Below are 16,698 nucleotides of genomic sequence, written 5' to 3'. Positions count from 1 at the left end.
CTCCCCCTCTCCCATTCTCTCCCTCCCTCTCCCATTCTCGCCCTCCCCACTCCATCCATCCCTCCCTCCTCTCCCATTTCTCTCCCTCCCTCTCCCATTCTAAGCCCTCCCTCTCCCATTCTCGCCTCGCTCTCCCACTCCATCCATCTTCCTCCCTCCCTCTCCCATTTCTCCCCCTCCCTCTCCCATTCTCGCCCTCCCTCTCCCACTCCATCCATCTTCCACTCCCTCCCTCTCCCACTCTCCCCCCTCTCCGTTTCTCTCCCTCCCTCTCCCATTCTCGCCCTCACTCTCCCACTTCATCCATCTTCCACTCCCTCCCTCCCTCTCCCACTCCAACCATCTTCCACTCCCTCCCTCTTCCCATCTCCCCCTCCCTTTCTCCCCCTCCCTCTCCCATTCTCGCCCTCGCTCTCCCACACTCTCTCCCTCTCCCTTTCTCGCCCTCACTCTCCCACTCCATCCATCTTCCACTCCCTCCCTCCCTCTCCCACTCCAACCATCTTCCACTCCCTCCCTCTTCCCATCTCCCCCCTCCCTTTCTCCCCCTCCCTCTCCCTTTCTCGCCCTCACTCTCCCACTTCATCCATCTTCCACTCCCTCCCTCTCCCACTCTCCCCCTCTCCGTTTCTCCCCTCCCTCTCCCATTCTCGCCCTCACTCTCCCACACTCTCTCCCTCTCCCTTTCTCTCCCTCACTCTCCCACTCCATCCATCTTCCACTCCTCCCTCCCTCTCCCACTCCAACCATCTTCCACTCCCTCCCTCTTCCCATCTCCCCCCTCCCTTTCTCCCCCTCCCTCTCCCATTCTCGCCTCGCTCTCCCACACTCTCTCCCTCCCTTTCTCGCCCTCACTCTCCCACTCCATCCATCTTCCTCCCTCCCTCTCCCACTCTCCCCCTCTCCGTTTCTCCCCCTCCCTCTCACATTCTACCCTCACTCTCCCACACTCTCTCCCTCTCCCTTTCCCTCCTTCCCTCTCCCACTCCATCCATCTTCCACTCCCTCCCTCTCCCACTCTCCCCCCTCTCCGTTTCTCCCCCTCCCTCTCCCATTCTTACCCTCGCTCTCCCACACTCTCTCCCTCTCCCTTTCCCTCCCTCCCTCTCCCACTCCATCCATCTTCTACTCCCTCCCTCTCCCACTCTCCCCCTCTCCGTTTCTCCCCCCTCCCTCTCCCATTCTCTCCCTCCCTCTCCCATTCTCACCCTCGCTCTCCCACACTCTCTCCCTCTCCCACTCCCCCCATCCATTTCTCCCCTCCCTCTCCCATTCTCCCCTCGCTTCTCCCACACTCTCTCCCATCTCCCTTTCTCTCCCTCACTCTCCCTCCATCCATCTTCCTCCCTCCCTCTCCCCTCTCCCCCCTCCGTTTCTCCCCCTCCCTCTCCCATTCTACGCCCTCACTCTCCCACACTCTCTCCTCTCCCTTTCCCTCCCTCCCTCTCCCACTCCATCCATCTTCCACTCCCTCCCTCTCCCACTCTCCCCCTCCCTTTCTCCCCCTCCCTCTCACATTCTCGCCCTCACTCTCCCACACTCTCTCCCTCTCCCTTTCCCTCCTTCCCTCTCCCACTCCATCCATCTTCCACTCCCTCCCTCTCCCACTCTCCCCCCTCTCCGTTTCTCCCCCTCCCTCTCCCATTCTTACCCTCGCTCTCCCACTCTCTCTCCTCTCCCTTTCCCTCCCTCCCTCTCCCACTCCATCCATCTTCTACTCCTCCCTCTCCCACTCTCCCCCTCTCCGTTTCTCCCCCTCCCTCTCCCATTCTCTCCCTCCCTCTCCCATTCTCACCTCGCTCTCCCACACTCTCTCCCTCTCCCTCGCTCTCCCTCTCCATCCATCTTCCACTCCCTCCCTCTCCCACTCCCCCTCCCTTTCTCCCCTCCCTCTCCCATTCTCGCCCCTCGCTCTCCCACACTCTCTCCCTCTCCCTTTCTCTCCCTCACTCTCCCACTCCATCCATCTTCCTCCCTCCCTCTCCCACTCTCCCCCTCTCCGTTTCTCCCCTCCCTCTCCCATTCTCACCCTCACTCTCCCACTCTCTCTCCTTTCCCTCCCTCCCTCTCCCACTCCATCCATCTTCCACTCCCTCCCTCTCCCACTCTCCCCCTCCCTTTCTCCCCCTCCCTCTCTCTCCCTCCCTCTCCCCTCCCTCCGCAGGTGGCTGGTGGTCAAGGACTCCTTCCTCCTCTACCTGAAGCCGGAGTCGGGCGTCATCTCCTGCGTGCTCCTTTTCGACCCGGCCTTCAGCGTCCAGGTGGGCCGGAAACCGACGGAGGCCAAATACGGCGTCCGGGTGGACAACAGTTGCCGGTCAGTCCAGGGGGGGGGGGGGGAGGGACAAAGAGGGGAGGGGGATGTCAGAGGAGAGGAGGACCATTGGCCTGGACCTTTCAGCGGGACGCCGTTTGCGCGGCCATGGGGTAACTTCCCCTCCCGGGTGGTCAGAGACGGGGGGGGATCGTCAGCCCCGGGGAGGGGAGTCGGGGCTGGGACCCCATGTGTCCATCCACACCCTCCCTCCCTCCCTCCCTCTGCAGCTCCCTCGTCCTTAAGTGCGGCAGCTACCGTCAAGCCCGTTGGTGGGGTCAACAGATCGCCGAGCTGGCCGCCAGCCAAGGCCGCGAGCACCTGCGCCGCCATCGCCACGAGGGCTTCGCGCCGGTCCGCGAGGAGACCCCCGCCCGCTGGTGAGGATATCGGGGGGAGGACCCCCCCTCATTCCCTGCCCATTGCCGTCTTTTGGGTCTGGGGGGGGTCTGGCGGGGGGGGAACGAGGACGTCGGAGGCCGGAAACCCCTTCCCACCTTTGCGCTCTCCGCCGCGTCCCGGCAGGTTTCTCAACGGAGACGGGTACTTTGCGGCCGTGGCCGGCGCCTGATGCAGGCCAGGGAAGAAATCTTCATCTCCGACTGGTGGTAAGCTTGGCGCCCCCTCCCCCCCTGCCCTCCCCTCCTTGGCCTGTTGAGCCCAGTTCCTGCTGCTGGGGGAACTGGGGAGGGGAATCGGGGGGTCTCCAGCGCAGGCTGATAGCGGGAGGGGAGGGTTGGCCCTGCGGGAGCGGGCCAATCGGGGTCTCCAGCGCAGGCTGATAGCGGGAGGGCGGGGTTGACCCTCCGGGAGCGGGCCAATCAGGGGGTCTCTAGCACAGGCCGATAAGCGGGAGGCGGGGTTGACCCTCGGGAGCGGGCCAATCGGGGGTCTCCAGCGCAGGCCGATAGCGGGAGGGGTTGACCCTCCGGGAGCGGGCCAATCGGGGGTCTCCAGCGCAGGCCGATAGCGGGAGGCGGGATTGACCCTCCGGGAGCGGGCCAATCGGGGGGTCTCCAGCGCAGGCCGATAGCGGGAGGGGTTGACCCTCCCGGGAGCGGGCCAATCAGGGGTCTCTAGCACAGGCCGATAGCGGGAGGCGGGTTGACCCTCCGGGAGCGGGCCAATTGGGGGTCTCCAGCGTAGGCCGATAGCGGGAGGGGTTGGCCTTCCGGGAGCGGGCCAATCGGGGGTCTCCAGTGCAGGCCGATAGCGGGAGGGGGTTGGCCCTCCGGGAGCGGGCCAATTCAGCCGGGGGGGGTCAGAGGCCCCCGCCAAGCCCGCTTCCCTCCCCCCCCGTGTCCCGACCGGAGCGAAAGGATCCCCCTCCCTCTGTTTCTCTCAGGCTCAGCCCCGAGGTCTACCTGAAACGTCCGGCTCGGTCGGACGAGTGGCGGCTGGATCTCATCCTCAAGCACAAGGCGGTGAGTGGGACACCCCGTCCTCCCCCACCCCACGGGCCCCGGGGGAGGGGGAGGGCCGCGTGGGGAGGGCTCCCCCCCTGGCCCGGCGGCTGACTCTCCTCCTCCCCGCTTTGCAGGAACAGGGTGTGCGCGTCTGCGTGCTGCTCTTCAAAGAAGTCGGGTTGGCGCTGGGTCTCAACAGCGGCTACAGCAAGCGGGCCCTCATGTTGCTGCACCCCAACATCAAGGTCAGGGCGGCCCCCTCCCCAATTCCCCTCGGGCAGGCCTGGAATTTGGGGGCGGAGGGAAGGGGGCCGCTGCCTTCTTCGATCCCTGCCGCACCCAGAACCCCAGGGCCCCACTAGCGCCCCCCTCCCGGCCTCCGGAGGGAGGAGGGCGTGTGTGGGAGAAAGGGGGGACGTTGTCCAAGTTTCGGGGTCTCCCCTCTGCCTTCCCCTCCCCGCAGGTGATGCGCCACCCGGACCACGTCTCCTCCGTCGTCTTCCTGTGGGCTCACCACGAGAAGCTGGTGGTGGTGGACCAGGCGGTGGCTTTCCTGGGGGGCTGGATCTGGCCTGCGGGCGCTGGGACACCGCCGAGTACCGGCTGACGGACCTGGAGGGAGAGGAGGGCCGGGGGCCAAGGTGAGCCTCCCCCTCCCTCGGCTGCTCAGGCCCGGCCTTCCCTCCCCTCGCCTTCCTCTTTCCTTCCTTCGCTCCTTCCTTTTCTTCCCTCCCCTTCTTCCTTCTTTCCTTCCTTCCCTCCTTCTTTCCTTCCTCCCCTCCCTCCTCCTTTCCTTCCCTCCCTCCTTCCTCCCTCCCCTCCCTCCTTTCTTTTCTCCCTCCTTCTTCTCTTTCCTCCCTCCTTCCTTCCCTCCTTCCCTTCCTTCCCTCCATCCTTCTTTCCTCCCTCCTCCTTTCACTCCTTCCTTCCTCTCTCCTTCTTTCCCTCCCTCCTTCCCTTCCTTTCCTCCCTCCTCCCTTCACTCCTTCCCTCCTTCTTCCCTCCCCTCCCTCCTTTCCTTCTTTCCTTCCTTCCTTCCCTCTCTCCTTCTTTCCTCCCTCCTTATCTTCCTTCTTTCATCCCTCCTTTCTTCACTCCTTCCTTCCCTCTCTCCTTCTTTCCCTTCCTCCTTCCCTTCTTTCTTTCCTCCCTCCTCCCTTGCCTCCTTCCTTCCCTTCTTCCCTTCCTTCCTCCCTCCCTCCTTCTTTCCTCCCTCCTTACCTTCCTTCTTTCCTTCCTCCTCCTTTCACTCCTTCCTTCCCTCTCTCTTTCTTTCCCTCCCTCCTTCCCTTCCTTTCCTCCCTCCTCCCTTGCTTCCTTCCCTTCCTTTCCTCCCTCCCTCCTTCTTTCCTCCCCGTCCCTTCACTCCTTCCTTCCCTCTCTCTTTCTTTCCCTCCCTCCTTCCCTTCTTTCCTCCCTCCTCCCTTGCCTCCTTCCTTCCCTTCTTCCCTTCCTCCCTCCCTCCCTCCTTACCTTCCTTCTTTCCTCCCTCCTCCCTTCACTCCTTCCTTCCCTTCTTCCTCCATCCCTTCACTCCTTCCCTCCTTCTTCCCTCCCCTCCCTCCTTTCCTTCTTCCCTTCCTTTCCTCCCTCCTCCCTTGCCTCCTTCCCTTCCTTTCCTCCCTCCCTCCTTCTTTCCTCCCCGTCCCTTCACTCCTTCCTTCCCTCTCTCTTTCTTTCCCTCCCTCCTTCCCTTCGTTTCCTCCCTCCTCCCTTGCCTCCTTCCTTCCCTTCTTCCCTTCCTTCTTCCCTCCCTCCTTCTTTCCTCCCTCCTCCCTTGCCTCCTTCCTTCCTTTCTTCTCTTCCTTCCTCTCTCCCTCCTTCTTTCCTCCCTCCTTACCTTCCTTCTTTCCTCCCTCCTTCCCTTCCTTTCCTCCCTCCTCCCTCGCCTCCTTCCTCCCCTCCTTCCCTTCCTTCCTTCCCCTCCCCCGCCGCTCAGGCGGGCTGCTGCTGGGCTGACTGTCTCCCCCTCCTCTTGTCTGCTCTGACCTGCTCTCTCTCCTCCCCTCTGCCGCTGGGCCCAGGCCCCTCCCTCCCTCCCCCTCCCCCCTGCCTCTCCCTGACCCTCTCTTTTGCCCAGGGTGGGGGCCCAGGGCCCCGCGAGGAGGCCCCCGTGGACCTGGCCGCGAACCAGCTGCTTTGGCTGGGCAAGGACTATGGCAACCTCATTGCCAAAGATTGGGTGCACCTGGACAAACCCTTTGAAGGTACCGAGGCAGGAAGGGGGGAGGGGCAGGCAGAGACCCCCTTGGCGGGGGGGTCCCGGGGGGGGGGGCTGATATAGGCTTCCCAGCAAATGTACCCTGACTGGGTGCTGGTGCTCACAGGCTGCATGGGGAGAGTCGCTGCGCGTGGTGTGTCCACCCAGAGGAGGCCGGCTGATCCTCCCCAGCCAGTGGCAGTCCAGCTGCTCCAGCCAAGGGGGGACCCTCCCTCCCAAGTGGAGCCCAGTCCACCCATGGGACAGTCCCCCTCTTGGAGAGAGGGAGGGGGAGCAGCCCCTGAGGAAGGCCAGCCCCGCTCTGCCTCCCCCCGTTTCCTTCCAGGGTGAGGCTAACCTGTGCTGGGGTGGGTAGGTGGGTCTGCCTCCCCCAATGCTGCACAGTGACCCCTCCCTCCCTCCCTCCCATGGCCCAGATTTCATCGATAGGTTCCAGACCCCTCGGATGCCGTGGCGGGACGTAGGGGTGGCCGTTCACGGGAGGGCCGCGCGGGACGTGGCCAGGCACTTTATCCAGCGCTGGAACTTCACCAAGGTGGGCAGGGCGGGGCTTGGGCCGGCCCAGAAGCTGCAAGGCCAGATCGGGGAGGGGGTCGGTGTTATAATACGTACAGAATAACCCTTGAGTAACAAGGATGCGCACGTGGAAACGTTTATGAGAGTAGTTAGGAATAATTATCCAGCCACACACAGAACCGCTAAATTGAGTTAAAAGTTTTACTTGAAGAACTAGCACAGTCCAATAAACGGTCCAGCTCGTGTACGTTTTACAGTCCAAAGAATATCCAACTACAAAGTCTTCTTACCGGTTGCCTTTGTCCTTTCCAGTAAACCAAGCTATCCAAGTAAAGAAATCCAATTACAAAGTCTTCTTACCAGTTGCCTTTGTCCTTTCCAGTAAACCAAGCTATCAAAGTAAACAAAGAATATCCAACTACAAAGTCTTCTTACCAGTTGCCTTTGTCCTTTCCAGTAAACCAAGCTATCAAAGTAAACAAAGATATCCAATTACAAAGTCTTCTTACCAGTTGCCTTTGTCCTTCCCAGTAAACCAAGCTATCAAAGTAAACAAAGATATCCAATTACAAAGTCTTCTTACCAGTTGCCTTTGTCCTTTCCAGTAAACCAAGTTATCAAAGTAAACAAAGATATCCAATTACAAAGTCTTCTTACCAGTTGCCTTTGTCCTTTCCAGTAAACCAAGCTATCAAAGTAAACAAAGATATCCAATTACAAAGTCTTCTTACCAGTTGCCTTTGTCCTTTCCGGTAAACCAAGATATCAAAGTAAACAAAGATATCCAATTACAAAGTCTTCTTACCAGTTGCCTTTGTCCTTTCCGGTAAACCAAGATATCAAAGTAAACAAAGATATCCAATTACAAAGTCTTCTTACCAGTTGCCTTTGTCCTTTCCGGTAAACCAAGATATCAAAGTAAACAAAGAATATCCACGTACGAAGTCTTCTTACCAGTTGCTTTTGTCCTTTCCCGTAAACCAAGCTATCAAAGTAAACAAAGATATCCAACTACAAAGTCTTCTTACCAGTTGCCTTAGTCCTTTCCAGTAAACCAAGCTATCAAAGTCTAAGCACAGCCTAAAGACAACCGATAGCGACAGAACGTCAGAGAGACGGACCGTCAGAGAGAGCAAGCCGTGATCTCTAGCTCCCTCTTGTGGTCACTCGCAGTATAATCCACCATTCGGAATATAGTCTAGATCAAAAATAGTCTTAAAGCTACAAACATACATTGTTGGTTTATATGTTGGCAACCCAACTCATTGGTGGACAGATTTCTAATGGGCGGCACCCGTCAAGCTGGGGTGCATCCGCATTTTGGGAGGAGGGGGGAGGGACAAGCAGCCCAGGGAAGGGGCTCTGGGACCACTGACTCCCCCTCTCCCCCCGTTTCCGCTCCCCAGACCATCAAGGTCAAGTACAAAGGCTCCGAGTACCCCTACCTGCTGCCCAAGTCCCCCCACGTCCCCCCGCAGTTCTCCTTCCTCGTGCCCGGCGCCCAGGTTGCCGACGTCCAGGTGAGAAGAACCGGGCCAGGTCGGTGGTGGGAACGGGACGGGGAGGGTCTGGGGGCTTTGGAGGGGGGCTTTGGCCTGCATGGGGAAGCCCCCAGCCCTAGAATATTCCGAGGGATCCCAGTGGGGAGGGGGGTTGTCGGGGTCCAATCCCCCCCTCTCTCCTTTGGACCCGGATAACCTCTCAGGTGCTGCGCTCCGTGGACCGTTGGTCAGCCGGCCTGCACGAATGCTCCATTTACAACGCCTACCTGGACGTCATAAGGACCAGCCAGCATTACCTGTATATCGAGGTAGGAGGGGGGGAGGGGCGGCCTGGGGACTGGCTCCTGGTGGGTGGGGGGAAAGGACAGGAAGTGGGGATCCCCCCCCAACCCCCATTCGGCATTGGCAAGCGGCCCTCTCTCTCCGCCGGCAGAACCAGTTCTTCATCAGCTGCACCGACGGGCGCTCGGTGCTCAACACCGTCGGCGACGCAGTGGTGCAGCGCATCTTGTTGGCCCACAGGTGAGTTCGGCAAGCGGGGGCGGTTGGGGTGGGGGAAGGAGGGAGGTGGAACGCACCCAGGTGGCGGGAGAGGCGCCATATTGGCGGCGGGAGGCCCTTTGCGGAAGGACTCCTTCACCCCTCCCCCTTTTACGGCCCAACGGAGGGAGGGGGTTCCCTCTTCCAAGCCGCTCCGCCATGCTCGCAATCCGGCTGCCTTTCCCTGGCGGCGTCCCTGCCAAGGCCATTTCCTCGTGCCCCTCCAGGAGCCCAGCGCGGCGGTTTGGGGGCTGGGAGGGGGGGAGAATGTGATTCTCTGGCCCGCTCGGTCCAGAACCGGGGAGAAGTCAACAGTCCAGTCAACCCGAGAGAACCCCCGTGTCAGTCCGTGGTGGCAGAAACCCGAGGTGTCCGGCGGCCCCTTTTTCGGCCATTTTGGAGCGGTTTTGCCAGCTGCGGACGCCCCCGGTGAGGCCAACCGGGGTTAATCGGTCTCCCGCACCGCTGTACCCGCATAACTAGCCTCTCTTTGCCCCCTCCGGCCCTTATTTCTTATTTATTTACTTATACCCCACCTTTGTTTTTTTACAAGTAAGTCAAGGTACGGAACGCACCCCACACCTCTTCCTCCTCCTCCTCCTCTTCCTCCTCCTCCTTTCCCCTGTCAGGCGGGTTGGGCCGAGAGCGGTTGTGGTAATTCCCCGTTAGGAGAACGCGCGCATACGGGGCGACGTATTTGAGAGGAGTGTCGGAATAATACACAGATACACCGTAGAGTAAATGTAGGTTTTTACTTCCAGAAAGTCCAAAACAAGCAGTCCAAAGTCATTCACAAGTTCAATCGCTCAGTTTTTCAATCCAGGGATAATCCAATAACAAAGCCCAGTGTCAAAAAAACCCAGTTCGGTATCAGACTTACATTAAATCCAAGAATATCAGTCAGTTAGAAGAAATGGAGCAACGGCAATACTTTCCAACAGAAGGAAACAGAGACTCACTCAAACTCTTCTGAGACTAAGACTGAAACTACCCAAATATCCGGCTCCATCTTATGGCCGTTTGAGGAACCGCACCCCATTGCACACTCTTGTACATATACTACTAAAATGTTTCTCCTGGTTTATATATTTCTAACCCCAGTTAGGTGACTTATATTCCTAACAAGAGCGACCGGCCCAAGGTCACCCAGGCGGCTTCCCCTGCCTAAGGCGGGGTCTCTAGCCAGGTGCTTTTGAACCAGGAGGCCGACCTGGTTTTCGACCTCAACCTGCCCGCCCACCCCCTCCCTCCCTCCCTACTCCGCCGCCCCCACCCCACAGCTTCCACCTCTGAAGGCCGGCGCCGAAAAGACGCTCCCGATGGTCTGTCGGTGCCGAGAAAGTCACAGCAGCCACGAAGGGGACAGAGGGAGGGGGAGGGGAACGCCGCCACCTCCACCCCCCAAAAATATCTGACCGCTGAGAGACCGCTGGGGGGTGGGGTCTCACCCCTACAGTGAGAAGAAGCCCTTCCGGGTATATGTGCTTCTCCCGCTCCTGCCCGGCTTCGAGGGGGACATCGCGCAGGGTGGGAGTAACTCCATCCAGGCCATTCTTCACTTCACTTACCAGTGAGTTTGGATGCCCCGGGGCCTCAGGGGACCCCACCCCCCCACAAGGCATGGCTTTCCCCCGCTCCTCCTCCCCCCCAAAATAATGGCAGCCAGGAGGGGTTCAGACTCCGCTTCCTGCTTCGCAGGACTCTGTGCCGCGGAGAGTCGTCCATCGTCCGCCGCCTCCAGGCAGGGAGTGAGTATCAGGGCGAGGGCTCAGGGTGGCCTGTGAGGAGGAGCGGGGTCTCTGGTGGGAGGGTGGGGGAGGAGGGGTCCCCGAAGAGCTGATGCCCCTCCTCTTCTCTCCAAAGTGGGGGAGGCCTGGAGGGACTACATCTCGTTTTGCGGCCTCCGGACTCACGGGGAGCTGCGGGGCGTCCTCCTGACTGAGCTGGTCTACGTCCACAGCAAGATGTTGATTGCGGACGACCGGCGGGTCATTATCGGTGAGTGGGTGGGCGGGGGAGAAGGGGAGGGAGGGGAGCCAAACCGGGGACTGCTTGGCGAGCTCCCCTCCCCCCCCCGAAAGGTTCCGCCAACATCAATGACCGGAGCCTGCTGGGGAAGCGACAGCGAACTGGCCGTCCTGGTGGAAGACACGGAGACGGTGCCCTCCGTCATGGGCGGGTTGGAGTTCGAGGCGGGAAGTTCGCGCTCAGCCTGCGCCTGGAGTGCTTCAGGTGAGGAGGAAGCCCCTCCTCTCCCCCCTTTGGAGGGGGAGGGCGAGGCAGAAGGAGCCCCAGGGTGGGGAGGAGGAAAGGGGAGGGGTGTCCCAGGGAGCTGAGAGGAGGTCCTCCCTCCAGCTGCCCCTCCCGGGCAGCCCAGGGCCTGGAGGGGATCGGTGGGGGGAGGGGAGTCCCACCCTTCGCGATCCCCGGTTGCCCTTGCGAAAATCCCCCCGGCAGGAGCGTCTTGGCGTCGCTCCGGAGGACGACGCGGACATTCAGGACCCCGTCAGCGACCGCTTCTTCCACGAGGTCTGGGGGCGAGCTTTAGCCAACACCAGCATTTACGAGGAGGTGGGTGCCCAGGATTGGGGAGGGGAGAGGGGGAGGGGGAGGGGAGGGGAGGCAAGGATGCTGCTCCAGTCTGCACATCAGCCCTCCAGCCCTGTGGATTTTCCCACCCTCCCTCTCCCACCCTCTCTCCCTCTCCGTCTCCGTTTCCCTCGCTCTCTCTCTCCCTTCCCTCCTCTCCCTCTCCCACACTCTCCTCTCCCCTCTCTCCTCCCTCTCCATTTCTCTCCCTCTCCCTTTATCCTCCTCTCCTCTCTCTCCCTCCTCTCCATTTCTCCCCTCCCTCCCTCTCCCCCTCCCTCTCGTTTCTCTCCCTCCCTCTCCCACATCTCTCCGTCCCCACTCTCTCCCTCCCTCTCCCACACTCTCTCCCTCTCCCACTCTCTCCCTCTCCCTTTCTCCCTCCCTCTCCATTTCTCTCCCCTCCTCCCTCTCCATTTATCTCAAGTCCCTCTCCCTCTCTCCGTTACTCTCCCTCCCTCTCCCATTCTCTCCCTCCATCTGTTTCTCTCCTCCCACTCCTCCCTCTCCCACACTCTCTCCGTCTCCCTCTCTCCCTCCTCTCTCTCCCTCTCACTCTCCTCCCTCTCCGTTTCTCCCCCCTCCCTCTCTCTCTCCCTCCCTCCCTCTCCCTCTCCCTTTCTCCTCCCTCCCTCTCTCCCTCCTCTCCCACATCTCAAGTCTCCACTCTCTCCTCCTCTCCCACCTCCCCTCTCTCCTTTCTCCCTCCTCTCCATTTCTCTCCCTCCCTCCCTCTCCATTTATCTCCAGTCCCTCTCCCTCTCTCCGTTACTCTCCCTCCCTCTCCCATTCTCTCCCTCCAGTCTGTTTCTCTCCCTCCCTCCCACTCCCCTCCCTCTCCCACACTCCTCTCCTCTCCCCCTCTCCCTCTCTCCTCCTCCCTCTCTTCCTCCCACTCCTCCCTCTCCCGTTACTCTCCTCTCCCCCTCCCTCCCTCCCTCTTCCACTCTCCCTCCCACCTCCCTCCTCTCCATTTCTCTCCCTCCCTCTGTTTCTCTCCCTCCCTCTCCCACTCTCCCTCCCTGTCCCTTTCTCACCCTCACTCTCCCACTCCCACTCTCCCTCCCTCCCTCTCCACTCTCCCTCCTCTCCCTCCTCCTTCTCATTTCTCTCCCTTTCTCCTCCTCTCCATTTCTCTCCCTCCCTCCCTCTCCATTTATCTCGTCCCTCTCCCTCTCTCATTACTCTCCTCCCTCTCCCATTCTCTCCTCCGTCTGTTTCTCTCTCCTCCCTCCCCTCCCTCCCTCTCCCTCTCCGTCTCCCTCTCTCCCTCTCTCCTCCTCTCTCTCTTCCTCCCTGTCTTCTCTCCTCCCACTCCCTCTCTCTCTCCCCTCCCTCTCTCCCTCCTCTTCCTCTCTCCCTCCCACTTCCCTCTCCTCCATTTCTCTCCTCCTCTCTTTCTCCCTCCCTCCCTCTCCCATCTCTCCCTCTCCTCCTCCTCTCTCTCCTCTCCTCCCTCACTCTCCATTCTCTCTCCCTCCCTCTCCTCTCTCTCCCTCTCCCACCCCTCCTTCTCCATTTCTCTCCCTCTCTCCTCCCTCTCCCACACACTCCCTCCCTGTCCCTTTCTCACCCTCACTCTCCCACTCCCATTCTCTCCCTCCCTCCCTCTCCCACTCTCCCTCCCTCTCCCCACTCCCTCCCTCTCCATTTCTCTCCCTCTCCCTCCCTCTCCCACACTCCCTCCTCCCTTTCCCCTCACTCTCCCACTCCCTCCTCTCCCTCCTCTCCCTCCTCTCTCCCTCTCCCACACTCCCTCCCTCCCCACTCCCTCCTTCTCCATTTCTCTCCTCTCTCCCCTCCCTCTCCCACACTCTCCCTCCCTGTCCCTTTCTCACCCTCACTCTCCCACTCCCATTCTCTCCCTCCCTCCCTCTCCCACTCTCCCTCCCTCTCCCACACTCCTCCTTCTCCATTTCTCTCCCTCTCTCCCTCCCTCTCCCACACACTCCCTCCCTGTCCCTTTCTCACCCTCACTCTCCCACTCCCATTCTCTCCCTCCCTCTCCGCCTCTCCCTCTCCCACTCTCTCCCTCTCCCACCTCCCTCCTTCTCCATTTCTCTCCCTCTCCCCTCCCTCTCCCACACTCTCCCTCCCTGTCCCTTTCTCCCTCCTCTCCCCTCCCTCTCCCTCCCTCCCTCTCCCACTCTCCTCCCTCTCCACTCTCCCTCCCTCTCCACCTCCCTCCTTCTCCATTTCTCTCCCTCTCTCCCTCCCTCTCCCACACACTCCCTCCCTGTCCCTTTCTCACCCTCACTCTCCCACTCCCATTCTCTCTCCCTCCCTCTCCCACTCTCCCTCCTCTCCCACTCCCTCCTTCTCTCTCTCCCTCTCTCCCTCCCTCTCCCACACTCCCTCCTTCCCTTTCATCACTTCTCTCCCATCTCTCCCTCCCTCTCCCTCCTCACTCTCCCTCCTGTCCTTTCTCACCTCTCCTCTCCCTCTCCCACTCCCTCCTCTCCCTCCTCTCCACCCTCCCTCCCTCTCCCCCTCTCCCTCTCCTCTCCCACCCTCCCTCCCTCTTCCACTCTCCCTCCCTCTCCTTTCTCCCCGCTCCCTCCCTCCCCCTCCCTCTCCCACACTCTCCCTCCCTGTCCCTTTCTCACCCTCACTCTCCCACTCCCATTCTCTCCCTCCCTCCCTCTCCCACTCTCCCTCCGTTTCTCCCTCCTCTCCCTCCCTCCCCTCCCTCTCCCACCTCTCCCTCCTGTCCTTTCTCACCTCCCCCTCCCATCCCATCCCTCTCCCTCCCTTTCTCTCCCTCTCTCCCTCCCTCTCCCACTCTCCCTCCCTGTCCCTTTCTCCCCTCTCTCCCTCCCCCTCCCCTCCTCCCACTCCTCTCCCTCCTCTCCTTTCCCTCACTCTCCCTCCCTCCCCTCTCCCACACTCCCTCCCTCCCTTTCTCACCTCCCTCCCTCCTCTCCCTCCCTCTCCTCCCTCCTCCCTCTCCCCTCCCTCTCCCTCCCCTGTCCCTTTCTCGCCCTCACTCTCCCACTCCCATTCTCACCCTCCTCCCTCTCCTCTCCCCTCTCTGTTTCTCTCCCTCCCTCTCCCACCTCCCTCCCCATTTCTCTCCCTCTCTCCCTCCCTCTCCCACACACTCCCTCCCTGTCCCTTTCTCCCTCACTCTCCCACTCCCATTCTCCCTCCCTCCCTCTCCCACTCTCCCTCCCTCTCCCTCCCTCTCCCTCTCTCTCTCCTCCCTCCCTCTCCCACTCTCCTCCCTCTCCCACTCCCTCCTCCATTTCTCTCCCTCTCTCCCTCCCTCTCCCACACACTCCCTCCCTGTCCTTTCTCACCCTCCCTCCCCACTCCCATTCTCTCCTCCCTCCTCTCCACTCTCCTCTCCCTCTCCACTCCCTCCCTCCCCTTTCTCACCCTCCCTCCCATCTCCCATTCCCTCTCCTCTCCCTCTCCCCCTCCCTCCCCACTCTCCCTCCCTGTCCCTTTCTCACCCTCACTCCTCCCACTCCCATTCTCTCCCTCCTCCCTCTCCTCCCTCCCTCTCCCACACTCCCTCCTTCTCCATTTCTCTCCCTCCCTCCCCTCCCTCTCCACACACTCCCTCCCTGTCCCTTTCTCACCCTCACTCTCCCACTCCCATTCTCTCCCTCCCTCCCTCTCCCACTCTCCCCTCCCTCTCCCACACTCCCTCCTTCTCCATTTCTCTCCCCTCTCTCTCTCCCTCCCTCTCCCACACCTCCCTCCCTGTCCCTTTCTCACCTCACTCTCCCACTCCCATTCTCTCCCTCCCTCCCTCCCTCTCCACTCTCCCCACCTCCCTCTCCATTTCTCCCTTCTCTCTCCCTCCCTCCTCTCCTCTCCCTCCCTCTCCCACACTCCCTCCTTCTCCATTTCTCTCCCTCTCTCCCTCCCTCTCCTCTCTCTCCTCTCCCACTTTCCCGGGAGGCTCTGTCTGTGTCTGCGTGTGTGTGTGTGTGTGTGTGTGTGTGTTGTGTGTGTGTGTGTGTGTCTGTGTGTGTGTGTGTGTGTGTGTGTGTGTGTGTGTGTGTGTGTGTGTGTGTGTGTGTGTGTGTGTGTGTTCTGGGGAGGGACGGATCTGGGTCCCTCCTTTCAGGGTCTTTTTTTGGGTGGGGTGGGGTGGGGGGACTGCCAAGCCGAGCCCGCCCTGCCCCAACCCGGGATACCCCGGCTGGCCGGGCCAAGCGCTAACCCCGCAACACCCCCCCCTCTCCCTCCATGCCTTTCCCCCGCCCAGGTCTTCCGCTGCCTTCCCAGCGACGCCGTCCGCTCGCACCGGGCCCTGCGCGACTACGTGGCGGTGGGAGGCCTGGCCTGGCTCAACCCGGGCCGGGCGCGGGAGCGGCTGCAGGCGCTGCGGGGCCTCCTGGTCGCCTTCCCGCTGGGCTTCCTGGCCGAGGAGAACCTCCTGCCCCCCCTCAACTGCAAGGAGGGCATGATCCCCACCGAGGTCTGGACCTGACCCCACCCCGAAGAGCCCGAGAAGACCCGCCCCTTTTTTAACCGCCCATCCCCACGTGCAAATAAACACGCATTCCGACCCCGAGACTTTGTCCCGTGTCTGCTTTGAACGTGGGGGGCATTCGGTCTTTGTCCCGTGTCTGCTTTGAACGTGGGGGGCATTCGGTCTTTGTCCCGTGTCTGCTTTGAACGTGGGAGGGGATTCGGTCTTTGTCCGTGTCTGCTTTGAACGTGGGGGGGATTCGGGCTTTGTCCCGGCCTCTTTTTCTTCCAACGCGCTTCCGCCGGAAGTGCCCGAGCGCCGCTTCCTTCCGCCATGTCGCTCCCCGGACCCCAACCCAGCGGCGGGGCTTCCGCGCATGCTCGCCTTGCGCGCGCTCTTCTCTCTCTCTCTCTCTCCCCCGCTTCCGAAAGAGCTCCGCCGAAGCCGGAGGCCCCGCCCCCTCTGCCAGGAGGCGCCTCCCACCTCCCCGCGCGCGCCTGCGCAGTGCCGCGGCTCTCTGGCTCTCTCGCTCTCGCCGCCGCCGAAGCCTGACTCCGGAGGCCCCGCCTCCTCTCCCGGGCGGAGCCTCCCACCTCCCCGCACGCTCGCGCCTGCGCAGTGCGGCGCCTCTCTCCCGGTCAGGGCTCCGCCGTAGCATGAATCCGGAGGCCCCGCCCCTCTCCCGGGCGGCGCCTCCCACCTGCGCGCGCCTGCGCAATGAGGCGGCTCTCTTGCTCTCTCGCTCAGGGCGCCGCCGAAGCCGGAATCCGGAGGCCCCGCCCCTCTCCCGGGCGACTCCTCCCACCTCCCCGCACGCGCGCGCCTGCGCAGTGCGGCGCCTCTCCCTCTCGGCGCCGCCGAAGCCCGAGTCTGTGCGGCGCCTCTCGTTCAGGGCGCCGCCGAAGCCTGACTCCGGAGGCCCCGCCCCTCTCCCGGGCGGCTCCTCCCACCTCCCCGCACGCGCGCGCCTGCGCAGTGCGGCGGGTTTCTGGCTCTCGCTCTCGCCGCCGCTGAAGCCTGACTCCGGAGTCCCCGCCCTCTCGCGGGCGGCTCCTCCCCCTCCCCGCGCGCGCCTGCGCAGTGCGGCGCCTCTCTCGCTCTCGCCGCCGCCGAAGCCTGACTCCGGAGTCCCCGCCCCTCTCCCGGGCGGCGCCTCCCACCTCCCCGCACGCGCGCCTGCGCAG

The 16,698-nt window shown here is 61.9% G+C and overlaps 1 protein-coding gene across 1 annotated transcript; it reads left to right on the top strand.

Moving 5' to 3' along the window:
• Nucleotides 1–2,156: 2,156 nt before the first annotated feature.
• PLD2 (phospholipase D2) lies at nt 2,157–15,616 on the top strand (the record flags this gene model as incomplete). Its single annotated transcript, XM_087919012.1, is given in 22 exon segments — nt 2,157–2,317; nt 2,545–2,694; nt 2,840–2,880; nt 2,883–2,922; nt 3,660–3,738; nt 3,855–3,965; nt 4,184–4,271; nt 4,274–4,361; nt 5,647–5,927; nt 6,358–6,476; nt 7,864–7,977; nt 8,163–8,267; nt 8,393–8,481; nt 9,956–10,069; nt 10,198–10,247; nt 10,363–10,497; nt 10,581–10,617; nt 10,619–10,695; nt 10,698–10,720; nt 10,723–10,731; nt 10,957–11,070; nt 15,308–15,616. Coding segments are annotated over 22 exon segments (2,250 nt in total), but the record flags the coding sequence as incomplete, so codon positions are not given.
• Nucleotides 15,617–16,698: the final 1,082 nt, after the last annotated feature.

The sequence above is a fragment of the Pseudonaja textilis genome, unplaced genomic scaffold (assembly GCF_049901715.1).
Source record: "Pseudonaja textilis isolate UNSWEBS1 unplaced genomic scaffold, rPseTex1.2 PTEXSCF23, whole genome shotgun sequence".
Taxonomy (NCBI): domain Eukaryota; kingdom Metazoa; phylum Chordata; class Lepidosauria; order Squamata; family Elapidae; genus Pseudonaja; species Pseudonaja textilis.
This window is presented reverse-complemented; position numbering and strand designations above follow the sequence as displayed.